The sequence below is a fragment of the Plectropomus leopardus genome, chromosome 21 (assembly GCF_026936395.1).
Source record: "Plectropomus leopardus strain MGB_pleo_1.0 chromosome 21, ASM2693639v1, whole genome shotgun sequence".
Lineage (NCBI taxonomy): Eukaryota > Metazoa > Chordata > Actinopteri > Perciformes > Serranidae > Plectropomus > Plectropomus leopardus.
The window spans coordinates 19,655,248-19,675,607 of NC_142196.1; the positions used below are offsets into that span (position 1 = coordinate 19,655,248).

General features: G+C 40.3%; 2 protein-coding genes across 3 annotated transcripts in view; one reads left to right on the top strand and one right to left on the bottom strand.

Moving 5' to 3' along the window:
- On the top strand, window positions 1-12,379 carry emilin2b (elastin microfibril interfacer 2b). Its single transcript, XM_042510199.2, has 9 exons — window positions 1-285; window positions 449-574; window positions 2,020-2,195; window positions 2,332-3,978; window positions 9,497-9,700; window positions 9,784-9,837; window positions 9,919-9,969; window positions 10,052-10,168; window positions 10,752-12,379. The coding sequence occupies exons 1-9, from the start codon at window positions 167-169 to the stop codon at window positions 11,084-11,086; spliced, it is 2,829 nt and encodes a 942-aa protein (XP_042366133.2). The 5' UTR covers window positions 1-166; the 3' UTR covers window positions 11,087-12,379.
- LOC121960484 (phosphatidate phosphatase LPIN2-like) overlaps window positions 11,467-20,360 on the bottom strand; it is an 18,407-nt gene continuing 9,513 nt past the window's right edge. For both annotated transcript variants that reach the window (XM_042510200.2, XM_088071828.1), the window contains exons 7-20: window positions 19,836-20,304; window positions 18,517-18,616; window positions 18,148-18,335; window positions 17,660-17,753; window positions 17,153-17,222; window positions 16,967-17,050; window positions 16,706-16,785; window positions 15,634-15,790; window positions 14,749-14,897; window positions 14,561-14,647; window positions 14,304-14,456; window positions 13,220-13,334; window positions 12,972-13,075; window positions 11,467-12,873 (exon numbers count right to left, since the gene is read on the bottom strand). In XM_042510200.2, the coding sequence (XP_042366134.2) occupies window positions 12,729-12,873; window positions 12,972-13,075; window positions 13,220-13,334; window positions 14,304-14,456; window positions 14,561-14,647; window positions 14,749-14,897; window positions 15,634-15,790; window positions 16,706-16,785; window positions 16,967-17,050; window positions 17,153-17,222; window positions 17,660-17,753; window positions 18,148-18,335; window positions 18,517-18,616; window positions 19,836-20,304 (1,995 nt within the window). In that variant the 3' untranslated portion in view covers window positions 11,467-12,728. The remainder of the gene's footprint in view (window positions 12,874-12,971; window positions 13,076-13,219; window positions 13,335-14,303; window positions 14,457-14,560; window positions 14,648-14,748; window positions 14,898-15,633; window positions 15,791-16,705; window positions 16,786-16,966; window positions 17,051-17,152; window positions 17,223-17,659; window positions 17,754-18,147; window positions 18,336-18,516; window positions 18,617-19,835; window positions 20,305-20,360) is intronic.

Sequence of the window (20,360 nt, forward strand, 5' to 3'; positions counted from 1 at the left end):
AAAGGCATCTGTCAGTATTGGAGGGGGTCCCGGAACGTCACATCCAAGGACGCTGAAAGGGGCTTGTTTCGGTCTGCGCACCGGAGAGAGTGAACAACCCGTCTGATTTCACTGATCACTGGAGCACAGACCTAATAGTGGACAATTTTTAAAAAACATTTTAACCATGAAGTGCGGAATTATTCACTTTTTAATAACTTTTCCTCTCATCAGTGGATCACCTTTCCAACAAAGCGTGTTTCAGGGCAACGCGTACTCTGCCTCCGAAACACGACAGAGAAATAAGTGAGTAATTAATGGTTATTTTTTTGCATATCACTCATTGATTTGACTCGTTTAAAAGCCTCTTATATCCTCTTGTACGTGTAAAATAATGAAGTCTCTTGTCCAAAAGTAATCCATGCATGTCTACACGTCCATTTGACTAACCAGTGATTTTTTTCTGCAGAAACTGGTGCGCCTACGTTGTGCACAAGAACGTGAGCTGTGCCGTCGTGGGAGGCACGGAGAGTTTCGTGCAGCCGGAGGTTTTGCCGTGTCCACCGGAGCTGCCCAACTGTGCGCAACAAGTGATGTAAGTTCCCAGATGTGCAGTACACTGGGTGGAGGACGGATATTCTCTATTTTGTTAGTATTTTAAACTATGAGAGGCAACACTGTTGATATTATGCACCGTGGATTCGTGCACTGACTGATAATGAGTACTGATGTTAAAAACCAGAATTTGGGCTTGGTCAGATGAGGATGGAGCTGGTCATTTTCCTTTAAGTTCTCCCTCTGCTGTGGTGTATGTTATTAACAGCTTTGTTGTCAAACTCTACCTCTAATTTGTATTGCTTGATAGATTTTGCTGTCAGATAAGCACCTTTAACCCTTTGAAACATGGCTTGAAATCACCTTTCACAAGAATTTAAACCTTTGAACCCTGAGCCAGTTGGTTTGATTTCTTTCAAAAACGAGCAACTTGGTAAAAATGTCCCAAAAATTGCAAGAACTTAGAAGATAAAGAAATTTATTTTTAGAAAAGCTAGCAAAACATTACAGAGAATTATATTTCTAATTATCCTGATTAGATATTAAGCATCATTATACTGAATAATTACAATTTTAAGCACTTTATTCAGGTCACTTCTCCATTTCTTTTTCGTTGTTCTTTTTTTTCCATCCCTGTTTTTGTTTGGTTTTTTTTTAAAATATATTTTCAGGGAGTTTTCTAACATTTCTTTAACTGATTTTTTGCTAATTTCTTGGTTATTTTTTCTGAAGTTAGTCATTAACCTTTCCCATGTTTTTTTTAAAGAAATCAGGCCAATTTGCCCTGGTTTCAAAGGGTTAACACATTATTGTTTTTGCTTTGCTAGTGAATCTGAATAATTTCATGAAAAATCATCATGGAAAATAGCTCCTACATGAAAATTCTCACAACAAGGTCTTTGGATTTTCTTGAGAAGAGGCATAGCAGTTGAGTTTTATATATATATATATATATATATATATATATATATATATGGTGCTTGGAGCACCACAAGCTGAGTGCCATCTATTTCCATTACATTGGAGAGATGTCAGACATATCTTTGCCTGGTAACTCTCTGCAACTCACACCAAAACAATCTAGATTTATAAACAGCTCTAAAAGAGGAATAAATTGTATTTTGATGATTTTATGATGTTTGGGTGAACTGTCTAACACCACTTTGAAAGCAGAATATTGTTGAGGCATCTGTGTTGAATTTTCCTGAAGGGCAGACATTCATCTGACTTTGTTTTGTTTCAGTGTTCATTGAGCAACAAACACACTTGTGAAATGTAGTCAGTCATTGGGTGGCAGGGACATGTGGGCCAGCAGTGTCCCCGTGAGTGGAAGTGATGGAAAGTCTTGCTAAAAGGAAGATTTGCACAAACTCTTACACTGAACATCTAATGAGCAGAATAATTATTTATATTATACTGTAAAACATACCCTTGTACATCAACTGTGGACTTTCAGAGTGTATTCATGTCTGTGTGTGCCTCCAGATATCAGACACACTTTCGGCCCACGTATAAGATTGCATACAAGACTGTAACAGAGCTGGAGTGGAGGTGCTGCCCAGCGTACCATGGCTACGACTGTCTGGAGGTGAAAGACATTAAGCTGCTAGAGCGTTTTCCTCATGCTCCCTCTGCCTCTGGACCTATTCCTGTCCCAAAAGGTGAAAGATGTGATTATAACCATAGAAATAAAGCAATGTTAGAAACAAAATTAATTATGTAACTGCTGGAAAATGCCAGAATAAAGTAATTTATTTTCCTGTTAACCAACTCTCCCTCTGTTATTTCTTGCTTTAGCTCCAGAACAGCGGACAGAGAACAAGAGGAGCCATCCATGGGAAGGAGATGGACAATTTGGAGGTCAGACAGGTCACAGGCCACTGGCGGGTCATGGAGGATCTCAAAGTGCACAACACCTGGAGGAGGAGGTGCAGCGGCTATCTGAGATAGTCCTCGACATGCAGGCGAGAATGACAGACATGTCCTCCAATCTGAGGCTGGATTTCCAAGAGGATGCTAGTAAAATGCTGCACACCCTGCTGAATAACTACAGACAGCCTGCCAGTGCGAGAGGTGGAGAGACCCACACTGTTCAGGTGCAGGACTTCTCTTTAGTGCATGAGACTACGCAGATGGACGAGGTCATGAACAAAATCAGCCAGGTCACAGATGAGCTGGAGTCCAAGAGCAACACCCTGGATGACCTGCTGGGTCGTGTCAACCATCATGATGGACAGATTCACCTGTTAATGGAGGCGGCCCACAACCAACTGTCCTCGCCCCCTCCTGCTCCCCCAGCCAGTCAATCAGACCTGCGCGCCTACCTGGACGAGAAGATTCGCATTCTTAGAGAAGAGTTAATGCAAGGCATGGACATCAAAATGGCAGACTTGAAGAACTCATGCGATTATAAAATCACATCAGTTCTGGAGCAGTGTGAGGGTCAACAAGACAACTACCTCAGCCTGGCTGAGCTTATGGACACAAAGGAAACTGACCTCCGAAAAGAGATCCAGGACCTTAGGAACAAGCTGGTTGATCCTGGAAAGGAACACACTCATCTTGTGGAGAACCTTGAGAAATGTCTGAACTCATCTGAGAAGACTGGAGTGGCCCAATGTCTCTATTTGGAGGGGAAGCTGAAGAAAGAACAAGCAGAGGTCATGAAAGACTTGAGAAAGACTGTGGAGGACAAGCTGGCCTCCATGGACAAAAAACTCAGCACCCTTTTGGTAGATATAAGCACCAACTCCTCATCTGGTGATGGTGCTGTAGAAAACACTCAACAGGACCTCCAGTGCTGCAGAACCGCTGTAGATGCTATGGAGGTCCGTCTAAAAGCCCAGATCAATGACCTTGCAGACATAAAGGGGCAACTCCTCAACTACAGCACCAGCATTGAGGACACACATGGCGAGTTAAGCTATCTGAAAGGGCGTATGGGCAAGTTGGAGGATTCACTATCAGATGTAGCCCACCAGCAGTCTCAGGTGTCTGGGAATCTCAACACCACCAGTGGTCAAGTTAAAACAGGGGCTGAGCAGGAGGCCAAGGAGCTCCTGGAGCTCCACAGAACTCAGCATCAGGAGCTGAGAAACCGTCTGGATGAGCTGGGCAGGGAGGTGAAAACTGAGGTCGTCCGCTGCAGAGAACAGACAGAAGATGTCGGGAAGGAGATTGCACACATGGACAGCCGTGTTGTTAATGTGGAGAGTTTATGCGGCAAACTGGATCCTGTCTCCGATAACCTCCAGAGGATCAAAGAAGGTCTGGATAAACATGTCACAGAGTTGTGGACTTGTGTCAACCAGCTTAATGATACTGTTCGAGCTCATGCCCGAGATATTGGAGGTCTGAGGGGAACCTGTCAGAACCTTCAGAACCACATCTCTAATGTGGCCAGAGACCTCCAGGTGTTAACCAACAGCAATCTTGGAAAGACAGGTGAGCTGTACAAACATACACTCACACATTTTATCGCCTGGAGGTGTGAATGATTACTTTGTCTCTGTGAAGCAGCAATTTAAAGCAACACTTAACATTCCTTAAATGCATTCTTAGCAGCCTGCCACGCTGCAGAACAAAGTTTGAGACCAACAAACAACAAAAGTGGTTGTTTTTAGTGAGTCATTACTTTATTTCCATTGACTTCTTATATACCAAATGTGGTTGCTTTTTAGCGATTAATGGCTATTTTCCAGGGGGCATAGGACCATGAAAAGTTGTTTTTTACTAAGATATCACTGTTCTTCAAGCAGGTTTTGTGCCCCCTTAAACTAGGTATTTTAAGACAATACATGATATTTTCCTAATCATAACCAAGTGGGGTTTCTGCCTAAACCTAACCACACATTAACCACAGTGTTTTTAGAACTTTAAATTTTAACATGTGCTACATAATAACATGCACATGTAGTGCAGCTTCATTTAAATGGAACTTGTGAGCTCTTATTTACGACATTGTCAGTCGTTTGCACAAAGTCCTTCAGAAATTTCCACTTATGAGGCTGTGATTACCACAATACAGACTGCTCTCCTTTAACATGATAAACATGACTCCATTTGAAAGCAGCACCATGGTTTGCACATATGTACCATGCCAACCATGCCAACATTCACGAGTCACTTGCAGTCCATTCAGAATTGACTGGAGACCTACTTTTATTATATATTATATATAATAAATATATATATAATATATATAGATATATTATAAAGGATTTTCCTTAAAAACAATTTCTAGATGGGGAGCTCCTAGACACAGTGCACGGGTGATGTTGGGCTTTAAAAAAAGGTTGGAGCCAGCCAGGTGCCAGACCATTAGCATCATAAATCACTAGGCAGACAAAGCCGACATTTTTTTTTTTTTTACTTTTGCTGGCGGTCCGGGTTACAAACACAAGCTGACAAATTCTGCATACTGTACCTTTAAACAAATTTTTCCTGGCTTGTATCAGGTTTAATTAAATTTATTATCCTCAAAAGTTTAAATAGTGAAATCTTGAGATGAGTCAAATAGCTGTAATATTTCCCAACCTTGTAGATCACTGCTTGGATCGGAGTCCATTTGTTTCGTCTGTTTATTGGAGAGGCTGCGATATTGGATTGTACCTCCGTGTGTGAGTGAGAGGAAGTTGGATTTTCATTTAACCATGTTCTCAGTTCAAGGAGGCAGGGTTGATTGAAGACACATGCTTGATTTAATAGACCTCACTTGTGTTGAGCAATGCTTTGGCATTAGGAAATATTGCTTGCGTGGCTTTTTTGTTCATCCAAGTTTGTGTTTATGCGTGACCATAAACTCTGTAGGTGTATGTACAGTTTTTTTTAGCTGTTACATATGAGAACATTGGCGTGATCTTGTTCACCGCCTTCAGTATCATATGAACTATTTGTTCTGCATTGGGTGTATTCTGAGACTTCTTGCTGTTAGCATATTTAAGAGTACAGATATTCAGTGCATATGTTGCATATTTCTCATGTGAGTCTGCGCATTAATGATGCCTATGAGACCGAGCTGGACTTCTCGGACTCTCACAGTTGTAAATGTGAACCAGGAGCACGCCCGTAATGTTTACAAGCCAAGTCTCTTCCTCTGGGACCCGCCGGTTTTCAGTCGCGCCTTTATGGGGCAGGTGATGCTGCCTATGATCCAGTCCGGGTCTCATGGGAGGTGAGCTGGAATAAAGCAGTCATGCTCTGGTTCAAGTCAGACCAGAGGATCTGGATCGTGATATGTTTTGCTTCTGATTCATTTCTGGAGCTCCGAGATGCCAGTTTTCCCATATTTGCCAAAGACTGTTGCCACCCCACCCCGTGGTTGCTGTCATAATATGGCATTTAATTCATCATTGTGTCACTGGGAAGTTTTGCACAATGATTTCCACTCATGGTCAGCAGTTTAACAGAAACCATTTTGACCACTGGCTCTGTAAAAACTTTATCTCCTTGTTTGCCTTTGTCCTCTCAGTTGTCTCATCCTATTGTCTCCCTCCCTGCTTATCTGAAGGAAGTCGAAAATGCAGCTTGGAGGAGTCCATCACAAGTAGATCTCACACTGGGCGAGCACTCATTGGTGTCTCTATATCAGAGCTGAGTGTTTAGATTAGGTGCTACTGGTCCTTTTCTTCACAACCTCTTCAGTGCTATATTATACTCATCTCCTCAAATCCAGCTGCAGTTTTTTTTTTTACTTGCATGGCTGAGTTCCTTTTCTGTTGAAATAAACAGTGTGCACACTGAAAGCTGCACCAGGGGTCCCCAAGGGCCATTTGTTGATGTCTTTGCCATGATGTCATACCGGTTGTTAAACCTAAATGAGAGGGTCAGAAAGGGGATGAAGACAGATGCAATATGTCATTCTTGATTTTGTGGCTTTCAGGGCTTATCATGACGTTCTCTCTTTTATTTAGAAAAGCATGTTGACAGAAATTTATTTAGATTATTTTATGTAGAAATTTATAGAGAAGTTATTTAGAAAAGCCTGCTGACAGAAATAAATAAGTCACTGATGTTTTGCTTGAAACCCTGATTTGACGAAAACAAAAACTAAATTAATTACAGAAATGAGCACAAAAGTTGATTCTTGGCCTTGGAAAAAGTTCAAAACAGATTTTGGGGCCACTTTCTAATACAAGGGCTGCCACCTTGGAGTCGGAGATTTGAATCATTAGTGGGAGACCCCTCGGTCAAATGAGATTGCTTCAAGTTGAGCAGTGTTATTTTTGATTTTTAAAAAAAAAAAATTTTTTTTTTTTTGCATGTCAGTGTGTTGTTTAGAGTACTTTTGGGGATGTCCCCAGATTTTGCTGAATAGTGAGCGCCATTGACTTTCATCCTACTCTTTTGTCCAGGAGAAATGGGCTGGACAAGTAAGAGATTAGAAAGTTGTACCAAAACATCATTACACAGGTCCAATTAATTTTCATTCAGCCTTGAAATACATTGCACACTTTTAATTGATGATTAACCTTGAGACGTGCCCTTTTATATATACTGTTATTATATGAAGTATAAATCATTTGCAGGTTGCATACGTGGGGCCATACACTACAAAGTGCCTCTTCCTCCGTTTGTTAGTGTCCATATGTAAAATGTATACATTTCCTCATCTCTTTACGTGCATTAAAGCACATCCTTCTCATTGTGTTTGACAAGGAGGCCTCAACTAAAACAGCATCCTGGAGCTCCATTATAGGGACGCTCTGAGATAAGAAAGCATGCTTTCCTGCTTCCCACAACGCTCAGCGGAGAGATAAGGTAACTTGTAGAGTGTTGCGCTCTGGTCAGCAGTCAAACATGATAAGCCCACAAGCCAAAAACAAGATGGGACCTGACAGAAGGACCTTAAGACCATTAAAGCCTGCAGGGTTTAGCAAGCGCTCATGTTAGACTGATGGGGTTCGTGCTACATTCAGGATGCATATGGTCACGAAAAATCTGCAAATAGCAATTTCCAGGCTTTGAAAAGTTTTAGAAAACTGAATACACCCTGAAAATTTTGGAAAAGTCATTGAATTTTGTTTCGCAAACTTGTAAATTAACACATGATATGTTCAAGGACAGTTTGAAATGTAAAAATCCAACTTCAGTTCCTGTTTTTACTCTTTCTGGCTGCGATGGATGGTGTACGTTTAGGGATTTTAAAAATCACAAACACATTAAATAAGAAAGAAAGAAGACATGATGTCATTTTTTCTCTAAAACTCAACAGTAAAATAAATAAAGCTAAAATGCAGCCTTTAAAAGTTGTATGCCCTTCCCCTATGCCAAAAAAGAAATGTAAGTCCCTCCTCAGTGCTAAAAACAATATTTGACATGCCTTCCCCTCACGTCTCATAAATAACGAACAGTCCCTTAATTATATTTGAATATTCAGTTTTAATCCTGTTCTGAATTCATTGGGTTTTTTTTAATTAACATCTCTTTCATCCTCTGAACTTTGAGGCTTATTTATTGATTCCTAAATCAAAATCTTTGGGGCTCAGATGGTGTGTTTTTGGCAAACAGTGACTCATAAAGTCAACATGCACCAAATTGCTGTACAGTCATTATTTTGTGGTTTGTAATGAGGGAAAGTTCTTGTGACACAAGGGGCTGTTTGTATCCTGTCACGGGGCGGGGGGCTAAGTGACTTACAACAAAGCGAGGGTTTCCCATGCTGCTTTGTGGTCAGCAACAGCTGCATTTGTTTACAGCTCACCTCTTTCATCATGACAAACACTCTTGCATATGTTCATACATCCCGTGTTTGCCTCTTTTACCCTTTTGGCAATCGGTCTGAAATCAGTTTTGAATCCGTTGCATCAAAGACCACTCACATACTTCGATTTATATCAGCAGCGACACAACTAACAAATGCAGAGCGGTGGAACACGTGTGCCTATACGCAGACTTACCTCCTGTGCTGCTTTATAGTCACACACCGGTCCCTCTCCACATGTTGTGTTTAACAGGCAGACTTTTATACTAAATGACCCTCCTCCCCGGGGTGAGGGGACAAGCTGCTGATTGAACATGTGGCTGTGTCTTGGTATGCTGCTGGTATGTCTTTTATGTGCTGCTTTTTCCTTCTGGAGCAGCAGCGTTGGGGCCTGTTGTCTGGTTGTTGTGCCCCTCAGCCAGGAGGCTTGATTTGTTGATAAACTGCAGGGTTCGTCTCAGCGGTGGTTCTCAGGAATGCAGCAGAACATTATATACAGTTCAGGGCTGATCGCCATATGATGGGAGATCAGCACTCTGTCATTTTCTCTGTTTACATCCATAATAACAGGCTCAGGTAATAAAGACTCACTGTTTGACTGTTAATGAAAGTCGATGGTAGCTCTACCATAAACATGTTTCTTAAAAAGTGAAAATTAAAGTGACAGAGTGGAAATATTACATAGAATATAATAACATCTTATTACTGTGTGTTAATATTTGTTGTTGCTAACAAGTTGTTTCAAAAGTTTGAAATGTGAAACACTGGAGGAGGAAAAAATATCATGAGCGACAGTGTCACTGGACTGAAATAAGAGAAGCCCTCCAGTAAAAACTACTGCTATGAAACTTAAAATATTTAGTTTCTGTGTCAGAGAAGTATCGATTTGTTTTAAAATGTTCAAAATGTAAAAAGGGTAGGCAACCTGTAGCTTCAGAGCCGCATGCAGCTGTTAAGCCTCTCTCTAGTGGCTTCAGATAGAGAATTTAATAGGGTGTAGACACATTTTTTGCTTTCAGCACCAACACAGGTTTCTGTTGAGGCATGCTAGAAAAAGTTTTTCTTCACAAATTCAAGGTAACACAGTATGACTAATTGATTTCCAGATGGCCTTTTTCTTTGGAGTATTCCTTCAAAAAAGGAGAACTCTTATTTTAATTAAAAATGACCCCCACCGGCCTCCTATGCTCATGATTGAAAGGTTTTTTTGTCTGACCTGCAGCCTCGGCCTATCGCTCACCTCAGATCTGTCTGTTTCAGGCGTTGTGGTTGCTGTGGAGAATGCAGGACTTCCTCAGAGTTCAACCAAGATCCTCACAGTGCCGGTCGGACCCCCGGACGCCAGAAAGCCATCTGTGATGGAGACCGGAGAGGCAGGACCTCCGGGCAAGATGATCCCGTCCAAGTTGCCAAAGGGGACGGACGGCAGCATGATGCCCGTTCAGGGTTTTGCTGGAGCACCAGGTGAGAGACAGCGTACATGCACTCTGCTCTGCATGCTCACAGGATCATTTTGTGTGTCTCATCTTTTTGTTTCATTTTCATAGCCTCACCATCTAAATCCACTGACTCACTAAAGCTCAGCACACCGCTCATCACAGGTAAATCCTACTTTAACTCTGATTTTAAAGACAATTGAGCTTCTCAAGAGTGGATGAAACTGTTTTTCTTGTGGTTTACAGATGTGAACATACCCCTCAGACCACCACCACAGAAACCTGCTGCAGCGTCAGGTCAGAATTTATTCATTAAACAGGCTCCTGCGTCTGTTAATGTGACGTTTATCCTGTGTGATGTTTTCTTTCCCGTGTTCAGGTGGTCAGGTGTCGTTCTCAGCTGGTCTGACTCTGCCACCGTTCCAGGGAGAGACTGGAGTCATTCAGTTCAACGAGGTGCTGGTTAATGATGGAGGACACTATGACGCTCACACAGGTAACTGTTACTGCAGTCTCACTGGCTCAAAACAATGAAACATAAACCTACATTTCACTCCACTGTTAATGTAAATTATCAGTTTGTACTGTTGTTGTGAATTCAGTTTTATAGCTGTCGATTTAATTAACTGATTAATTGTTTTACAGTATAAAATACATTAAAATGTCGTAGTTGTCGGGCCAAACCTTATATCTCCATTTTTCACAATTTTCTTTTTTTTCATTAATTAACTCTATTGGTCCCCTTCTGTGTCTATCAGAGGGTTTTACTATTTATCAACCGATGAAATGTATTTTTTAAAAAAAAGCTTGTGACTCAATTTATCTCCATTGGATCCTTTTAAAAACACAGCGTTTTTGTTTTTTTTTTTTCTAATTCCTGAAAGAATTTGGGAAGTTTGCGCCCGACAGCAGCAATGTGTGATCAAAGTTCATTAAGCAGAAACACAACATGACATATTTCTACAATAGCCTATATTCAGTTTAAAATGATGCCAAATTAACCAAAGAAAAGAAGCAGTGATGTTTGGCACATCAGATTGGACAGAAGGTGTGTACTGAGATCGTCTCTGTGTCCTCAGGCATCTTCACAGCTCCCACAGACGGACGTTACCTGGTGACCGCCGTGCTTACGGCCCAGCGTGGCGAGAGGGTCGAGGCCATCCTGTCCGTGTCCAATCGCAGCATCCAGAAGTTGGACACAACAGGCTTCTTGTCAGGAGCAGCAGCGGCGCCGCTGTCTCCTGTCCAGTGTAACTGCAGCAGTTCAGCCTCAGTGAGTCTCGTTCTGTCTCTGAGGAGAGGAGACCGAGCGGGACTGGTCATGACTGCTGGAAAACTCGCCGTCTCAGCCTCCTCTGAGATCCTGTCATCGTTCAGCGCTGTGCTTCTTTACTCCAGCCCATCAAAACGGTAACCCTGCTCTTTTTAAAGACACCTTTAAGTTTGGTGTGGACATTTTTGGGGACACAGCTAAAGGTGATGTCACATTATCAAAGGAGGGATGGACAATCTCTATATCAGCAGGAAGCAAAAAGAGGAAAAATATTCTCAAAAAAAATAATGAGATTATTTCTATCATTAATGCTAATATATAATGTGTTTACGTTGCAGTTCATTTTGTTTTATTGTAAAGTTTGATCTTACATATACGTTTTGCTTGCTAAATCTGAGTTTCTTAATATTTAAAGACGCCGTGTCTTGCACCAACACCAACCATTAATTTCTGACATTACTGAATTACACACACATAAACACACACACATACACACTTCTCATTGGTGATGAAATTCTCAATAATGTGCAAAATCAGCTTTAATTGTTTCAAATATAGTTTGTGCTTTTATTAAAGCATCATTAACATTTGACAGTTTATCAATACAATACATTTATTAAATATGATATCTACACATTAGTTTATAATTTACACTATAAAATGACTTTAAATAATCCATGTGTTCTCACCTCTCACACTGTCCCAACAAACAGCAAGCAGATCAAACAGTTGAATCTATGAAAACAGTCGTCTGAAACATACTTTGTGCTTACGTAGTTACAAGATAATGTAACCTGGATAATCACGAGGTAATCACAGCAATCTACAGAAAACACTCGAAGCAGCAGCAAAGTTTTTCACTGAAAAGTAAAATACGACATCACAAAACCAGGAAAATAACTGTGTGTTTCTTCACACAAAGTTCATCACTTTCATAGAAAGAATGCATAAATATTTTACTTATGTTACTGAGCGGGAAAATGAAAAAAACAAAAAAGAGGCATAACAATAATGTACTGTTTTTAAACTGGCAAAAACATCAGCAAAGATTCAAAAATAGTTTCCTTCTGTCAGTCTAACTTGATCTTGATTTTGGAAAAAAAAACTTATTACAGAATAGCAGCAGTATCTAAAGTACAGAAAGTATTTTTTTTAATTACAGAAATTACTAACTAGGAGCCAAATATCTGACATTCTTTCTTTATAGCATAACAGTGCAAAATCATGAAGCCAACAAGCCAGTAAAGAGTGAATAAGGCCTTAAATGGATGAAAACAGCTCCTATAAATTTATGTATTTGTTACAATAGCTCACAAGTCAGAGAGCGATAGTCAGTATTTTTGTTGCATACCGAACAGTGGCCAGTTTAAGCACCAATACCGCCTGAATAAGTGCTGAGGGAATATCTTCTAATAAAGCTTTGTAACAAGAAAACTATGCAAATGGTAAGAACAATAACTGATGCGTCATACTTTGGCTTTCACGTGTGCCAATGGCTGACGGAGCCTTCAGATACACCTCTCGACTGTGCAGCTCGAGCACGAATAACATAAGTGCATGAATGGAATAAGCTCGAAATGAGATGATGTGCATTAAAAATATGAAATACATAAATATCGGGAACTTTTTCACTAAAGCGGAATGTGTCTAAGAGGATAAACTATTCCAGTAGTCTACATAATTGACAGTTACAAAAACGTCAATATTATCAGCCAGTGTAGACAGTCGTTAACTGCTGAGTTCATTTCAAGTGTTTAACTGAAAAAGCAAACATCAGTTTTAATTAAAGCAGCTCCTCAAAACACACCTCAGCGATCGGCTGCCTCCAGTAACAGAAGGAGCTGAACTCCGGGCAGCTGAAGGTGGCGTTGTGTTGTGAGCTCCGTAAAGGAAAAACGTGCTCCACCAGTTCGCTGAGGCGGCTGTATCTGTGAAATAAAAAACAGCAACGTGCACAATAAAAGTTTGACTGTGAGAAACAGCTGACAGACGCAAACAATGACTCCAGAGATGCTTTGAGACTTACGATGTTTTATTGCCTTTGGCCTGCTCGAGGATTAACTCCCCTTTGGGATTGACTGTGAATATCCGACACACGGGCACGCCTACTTGTTTATAGGCGAACACGTCCTGAAACACGACAATAAGGAGCATTCTCAGAGTGATGGAATCTAACCGAACAAAACATAACACCTCTTTTTCATTAAATTATAATCTGCTGTGGTGAAGAAAATCATGTGACAGTGAAGCAAAGACCCAAAAATCTACACTTACATTTTCTCTGTTTCCAAAAGCAGCGTAGAAGGGATTTGTGTTCGGGAAAAACAAGTTCTTGATGTCTGTGAGGCATTCGATCTTGAACTTCTCAGGCTTTTTTTCGATGATCTCTCTAACAAGACAGTTACGAAGAAAGCATCACAGACTTGAACCTCGGACTTTTTGCCGGTAGCAGAGTTGACAGCTTTAAAATTTAGATAACTATAATCATTTATACAGAATCGATGAGTATCCAAAATGCACAAAATCACCATAAACACTATTTAATAGCGATTAAATATGATTTTCAAAAACTGTTCTAATCTGTTTTTGGATGCTTAACAGTGCAGGATAATGTGTGACCATTTAAATGTTTTATTTCCACCAACGCAAATGATACACATTGCAGAACTGCTAAATTTGTATTGGGATCAGTATTCCTATTTAATGCAACTTTAGCCTAAACTTCTCTTCCTCTAATGACTTTTCAGACTACAGTTTTTCATCCCTTTCCTGGGGAGAAGGCAACATCAGCTTTACAAGACATGCCCCAATAAGTAAAAAAAAAAAAAAAAAAACCCTCCCAAAACTTACTAACAAAGAAAATTACATTTAAAAGTGCTGAACATTTTATTTATTTTATATGTTTGTTATAGTTTTTCTCTAACATGAATTTAAATCTAAAATTAATATTATAAATATACTTTTCTGGACTTTTTTCCCTATTTTGTTTGGATAATTTTCTTATAATCCTCCCTGCTTATTTTTAAGTATTTTTTTAGTTCATTTTCTTGTCACCTTTTACTTATTACTTGCAATCTTTGGGAAATCTCTTGACATATTCTCAAAAGAAATTAAACCAATTTGCTCAATTCTTAACACAGCACAAGAAAGCTGGTGCTGATCCAGGTTTCAAAGGGTTAAGTAAAAGATCTAAATATTTATTGTGCCATTGCAGTAACTAGAAGCAGTGCATTAATGTCAGATTTGTCACTTGAAATCCTTGGTTGAAAAACATCTATTCAGTCCTCTAATGAAAGACAGCTGTAAATAATAGTGCTGACTAAAAAAAGCTTAAATGATCAGGGAGAGGATTTGTAACCTGTGGAAGGCGGAGAAGAGGCTGCTGGGGGACAGCATCAGGGGTCCTTGAGGCAGGAGAGTCCCTCTGTCGTTCACCCAGTGCAGATAACCTCGGGTCATGTCAGCCATGCCGATCGCTCGGGCCGAACAGTACAGGAACTTGTAACCGTTCCTGCAACGGTCAGATATTTCTTGATATATTAAACATTTTGCTTTCATTAGAGACACTTTGCTGTTTGACTTTTTTTACTCTTACAGAATAAATGTGTATCTTACTCGTGCACTGAGTGGTAAAGCTTAGCGATGCCCTGATGAGTCCAGTCTTTCCCGAGCTGAGGCAGAATCTGACCGAACACGTCTGATCTGTGAGAGGAAAATTATGAGCAGCCCGAGAACAGTGTTATTTAATGCAACCCGAGAATAAACACAATTTACTTTTCAAGAGAATTTAGACTTTTTCGTACTTGGTGATGGTGCCATCGATGTCGGAGATTATGACTTTGTCGTCCCAGTTCCACAGGTAGATGGTGCCCTCGCAGCGACATGTCCCCTGATACTGAGTGGTTATGCTGAAGGTGACGTCATTAGGGCCCTCTCTTAGCTTCAGGCTGGCCTGTAGGAGAGAGAGTGAGTGGAGTTATACTCTTTGAAACCTGGTAAATTTGACTTGACCTTTTTCAAATATATGGGAAGAAAGCAAAGAGAAATTAAAAAATAAATGACCCAAAAATTAGCAAGAAATAAGCAAACGTGCTTTTTAAGAAAGATTTAAAAAAAAAAAAAAAGATTTTAAAAAAATGTTTATATAAACAACAATAGGAAATGATCTAGAAAAAGTGCTGAAAAATGTATAATAATTTTGTAACATAATTTTTAAAAATAAATTGTGATAATTATATTGTTTTGCTAGCTTTTTTGCTTTTCCCTAGACATTTTTCCGCATCTTTGAAAAAAAATAAAAAATCCTATATCTACTAATTTCTTACAATTCATGGAACATTTCTTACCAAGTTGCTAGTTTTAGTATTACTTTTATCATTATTATTATTATTCTAAAGAAATTGCACCAATTTGTTCAGGGTTCAAAGTTTTGAATATTTGTGAAAGGCATTTTTGGCATTTGGAATAAACATAGAAAATACAGTTACTTATTCAAGGCAGCAGGAAGTCGATGATGAGACCTTACCATTTTGTACACAAAAATATAGAAAATACATAAAAGCTCTCCTTTAGCCTTTAAGGCTGAACTTTTTCACCGGGCTTCATTATACATTATCAGAATGATGAGACACACTCCACCTCTGTCTAATTTCAGCCGCACTCCCTGTATCAGTGATCAGTTGTCTTACTATCTGCTCAGACGACAGGCGGAGGGACTTCTTGTATGAGGGACAAGGTGCCGGTGCAGGGCCTTCTGTCTGCACATGCTCAGTAGGTTTCAGAGCAGCTGCCACAGCGTTCAGCTCTTTAGTTTCATCGTCACTCGACCACTCTGCTGCTTTCTGCCTGCAGGAGAGAGCACAGTCTGAGGCAAAGACCAGCAAAACACTACCAAGACCAGAGTACATAAAACGTTAATTTAACATATCAACTGAATTTCAGTTAAATAGATGTCAAAATAAGCACATAAAGACTATGCATTAACATAAACTTTATTTATAAATGTGTGCAGAATCACTTAGAGTCACCAGAGGGCAGCAGACCTCCTTCTCTGCCTGTAACTCTGCTTTCTCCAGCACAAACATAAGAATATTTTTGACAGGGTTCCCACACATTTTCATGGATAAAATTTACCAATTTTTCCATGACTTTTCAAGGCCAAATTCTATTTTTTTTTCCAGATTCAAACTCTATTCCAACATAATTCCAGCTGGTTGACTTAGAGCAAGGAGAGAAAACGACAAAATGTACGCACATTTGACAAAACACAACGCATATAAGAGCTACGTACTCGACAGCCACAGAAAATTAAATTGTCATTGTGCTGCTTTATGTTAAAGGTTATCCATGGAAGGTTATTGTAACAATTTCATTACACACAACAAAATTGCATCACTTTTCCAGAACTTTCAATGATTTTGAGTAAATACACGACTTCTCTAAGCCATTGTGAAATTCCAAGATTTTTCCATGTTTTCCATGACCATGGGAACTGTTTCTACTACTTATTCATCACAAAACTAACATGCATCCTTAATAATCTCTAGAACAAACTAGAATACTTCAGCTGCCTGGTCCAAACAACATTTCAAGTCTTTCTCCTGATTTCTTAGTGACGAGTTTATGAGTCATAAAATGACAGCAGTGCTCGCTGACTAACATGCCAATCCAGCCTCTGTGGGACATGTTTACCCAACACTGCTTGTGTTGGTGTGCGACTGTGATGCTGTGAGGAAGCCAAAGCTTTTGTTGCTGACTCACTGTGTTTCTGGGGCCGGGCGAAGGGCCGGGCTCTCTCTGTTCAGAGACTCCTGTCTCTCTAACTTGGTCTCTGATGATAGCTGAAGAAAAAACGAGACATCGTGAGATTTTTTTTCAAGATAATGCAAAACAGGGATGTTATGGTTAGTGATGCGTTTTGATGACCTGTTCCTCATTTGACTGAAATCATTTACAATGCAAAGTCACACTGACGTCCGCTTTACTGTAAACACACAGATGGCTGAGTCACATAATCAGTACCTGCTTCACGCTGCTCTTCCTCCAGAACCACCAGCGGCCAGACTTTTTAGGCATTTTCTCCTTCACCCAGGCCTCCTCTGTGGCCTGCCATTCAGATCAATTATTCATATTTAAATTGATATATAATGAGCACAAAGTGTATGAGATTAAAGACTGCACTATAAACACATTAGACCAACAGGATACCTTTGGTAAGTTCTTCTGAAAAGCCTGCATACTAAGAATCAACGGTGCTGCCAGTGTCCAGTTGTAATACCTGAAAAGTAGGTTTTATTTAGCCGTAATATGCACATCAAGTAATTAAATATCAAAGGCATACCATGCAGGATTTCCCAAACAATGTATAGACTCAGAAAGAAGTAATCGCTCTCAATCAATTACAACCTGTTAGAGGTTTATGGCAGTGTATTTTTCTGCACAGGCTCTGCCCACAGCCTGTATTTTCTTATTTTCTGTTTTTTTTCTGTGTTTGACCAGGTAAGCAGCAGGTTTCCAAGAGAGAAAGAGCAAAAAAGCGCAAATATAGCAAGGCGAAACTCCAAAAGAGAGTGAATCTGGGGTTAGCTTTTACTTTCACTTTTGCTGGTGAGCATGTTTACAGACAGTAAGTGACAATTCTGCATAGTTTACCTTTAATGCACCATGTTCAATAAACTGAGGTGAGAATCCAGTGACTGAAATCAAAAGACTCACCTGTTTGCAATTCTAACCACCAAATTAGGATTGTCGATGATCGCTGGATTCTCTGCAAATTCGTTGTAAGTGATGATGTGCTCCATGAACTTTTCTGGAATAAATTGAACAAAAATGCCTGACTGTACATAATGGCGATATCCTGTGTTTTTAACAACATCATCAGTATGAAGGAGTAGGACAAAATATGTTATGCATCTTGCTTGTTTAAGCCTCATAAACTAGGATCAAAAGGTTTATTCGTCACTATTCGATTAGTGAAATAGTGAAATGTGCTGTTATACTAATGTGCAGAGAGACAGTCAGAGAGGGAATGACGTGCAGCGTAGCCTCTGTACGTGGGGCGCCTGCACTGTCCACTGAGCTACTGGACGCCCCAGGATAGAAATAGTCTAAAAAATAGTCTTTTTCAGAATAATAGCAAACACCTGAATATTTTGCTGCAGTAGTCAGTGTTGGAGTAACTTGCTGCTAATATTAGCGGGTACCTTTCGGGATCTCTGAGTTTTCACCAACACCTCCACACAGCGACAGGGTGACGTCCGGCAGGTCACCAGCAGAGTCTGACAGACACTCGGTGCCGCTGTCTGCTGCTGCGCTGCCTACAGACTGGGGAGACTGGGATCCAGAGCGCCTCCCCATCTCCACCCAGTGTTTAGGAACCTGCTCAGACTCACTGAAAACACACACTGAAAGGTTAGTTTCACACAGCAAAAATCCCCAAGTTGTGTAAATAGTTGTCATTTTCTGCAGAAATTATTTCAACTTCTTCTGTGGTTTTGTTTACAGGTTTGAAAGTTGGCAATGAATGTTTGTCATACATTAAATCATATGTGATGAAATCCCCAGGTCCGTACCTTTTTGGGAAGTACCGCGCAACAACATCAGGTTCAAGTGCATTCAGGTCATCCAGGTAAATATCATCAGGCCCCTGATGCTGGCTCCTCTTCCTCACACCTTTTATAGAAGCAAGACAAGAGACGCCCTTTCAGAAACCGTTGACTTCATTTTTTTTTCTATCCACTTCCTTTTCTTTTAAACTTCTGCATGTGAGTGCAGCGCAGCCCCAGACACAGAATGTAAACTCAGGCCCAAAGAGAAACCACATCCTTCCTGTCTGCATTCATGGACTCCAAAACTGTATGTAAAGTACACTCACATAATCTGAGTTTCCCATGCCATTTTAGATGCTTAAGAAGAATCATTGAACAATTTGAATTATTATACGTTTCTATACAATTTTTAAAAGAAATATTATGACGAACAAGCAGATAGAATTATACGTGTGTAGACTATTTTATGGTCTCTTTTTTGTTGAAAGCAGGATGCTCTTGATATTTTTTGGGAGTCTTAACTTTTATTTTTTACTTTCATTTTTCTTTTAAAGAACTTCCCTTTTTTTTTTTTACAAAAATAGGGAGCAGCTGGATCCTTTTTTTTGGTAGCCTAATATTTTTTTATCCTTGCCATTAGTATATTAACTTAAGCTATTATGGGTTAGGGTTAGAGTGGGTAAGGTCATTAGACCAGCATATTGGTACTCTATACCTCTATATAAGGTGTCAACTGAAATAACACTGATATTTGCATTTGATCCATTTTGCACCGGAGTTTTGATCCCAGACTAACTAACTCCTCTCCAGATCAGCAAACTTTCTGTTTCCTCCATCATGGGAGCCACTCTCCTCGGTCAGTTCAACATCTGCCTGCTTAGCACAAGCTAACACAGCAGCGGCTACAATCCTCTTCATTTCAATGTATTTACTCGCCTGGCGAAAAAAGTATCTTGCTTCTTGGTTTACTTCGCCTGAATGAGGCCCACTGAATATGAGTAATAGTTTTTTACTTTGACCTCCACCTGCGAGTTTCTGCTCGCCAATGGACTTCACAGACTTTTAAATCGTAGTTTTGGGACGTTTTACAAGCATGAAACTTGCATAGATACAAAATTTCATAATGGGAAGTGTTACAAATGACCCTGAGAAAATGCTTTTTGGGCTGCAGGGGATTCTTTCACTGCAACACCACGAGTGGAAGCTGGTAAAAATTAGAGCTGTGTTTCTCGGGGCCTGTCCCTAACCCAATCTAGTCTCTAAGAAGATCCTTTTTTTATAGCAGAACCAAACCAACAACTACTGTATCTACAGAAACCTATTTATAAAGGAGGTCGTGTTACCTCGTCTCTTCGCAGGGGAGTCAGTGGCTTTAGAAGAGGCGCTTGAATCAGGACGAGCAGCTGCTGAGTCTCCGGCCACGTTACTGTCTCCACTGGCAGCAGAGCCGCTGTCCCTGCGGCTGGGTGGCGTAGATGTCCACCTGGTCTTGCGTGTGGTTTTTAGGCTGAGGTCAGAGTCTGTGGGACATGCCTCTGAGGTAAAACTGCTGGACATTTTATCTGAAATGTCCTGCTTGTGCTTGGTAATGTTTGTATTGCATGACGAAGCCTCGGGAGGCTGTGGTTTGCAGCTGTGCTTATCAAATTTGATGGTCCGAGGCTCAGGCTTAACAATACTGCAAACACGATTTGTGGTTCTGTCTTCTTCTCTGTCCTCCATGGCTTCTGTGCTTAAGATAACCCTGAAATGTGTGCTCTCAGAGGGGGTGATGGTCAACGTCTTTGGCTCCGGTTTGTCCTTTTTGTTGACCTGGAAACAGGAAACAACAGCACAAGAGAGCTTAAATACGAACAAATCCCTACATA

Excerpts from the sequence above, each read along its gene's own strand:
- emilin2b (XM_042510199.2), top strand. The coding sequence starts at position 167 with ATGAAGTGCGGAATTATTCACTTTTTAATAACTTTTCCTCTCATCAGT. Across the intron at positions 575-2,019 it reads AACTGTGCGCAACAAGTGAT|ATATCAGACACACTTTCGGC; the intron begins GTAAGTTCCCAG and ends GTGTGCCTCCAG. Across the intron at positions 9,970-10,051 it reads GAAACCTGCTGCAGCGTCAG|GTGGTCAGGTGTCGTTCTCA; the intron begins GTCAGAATTTAT and ends TCCCGTGTTCAG.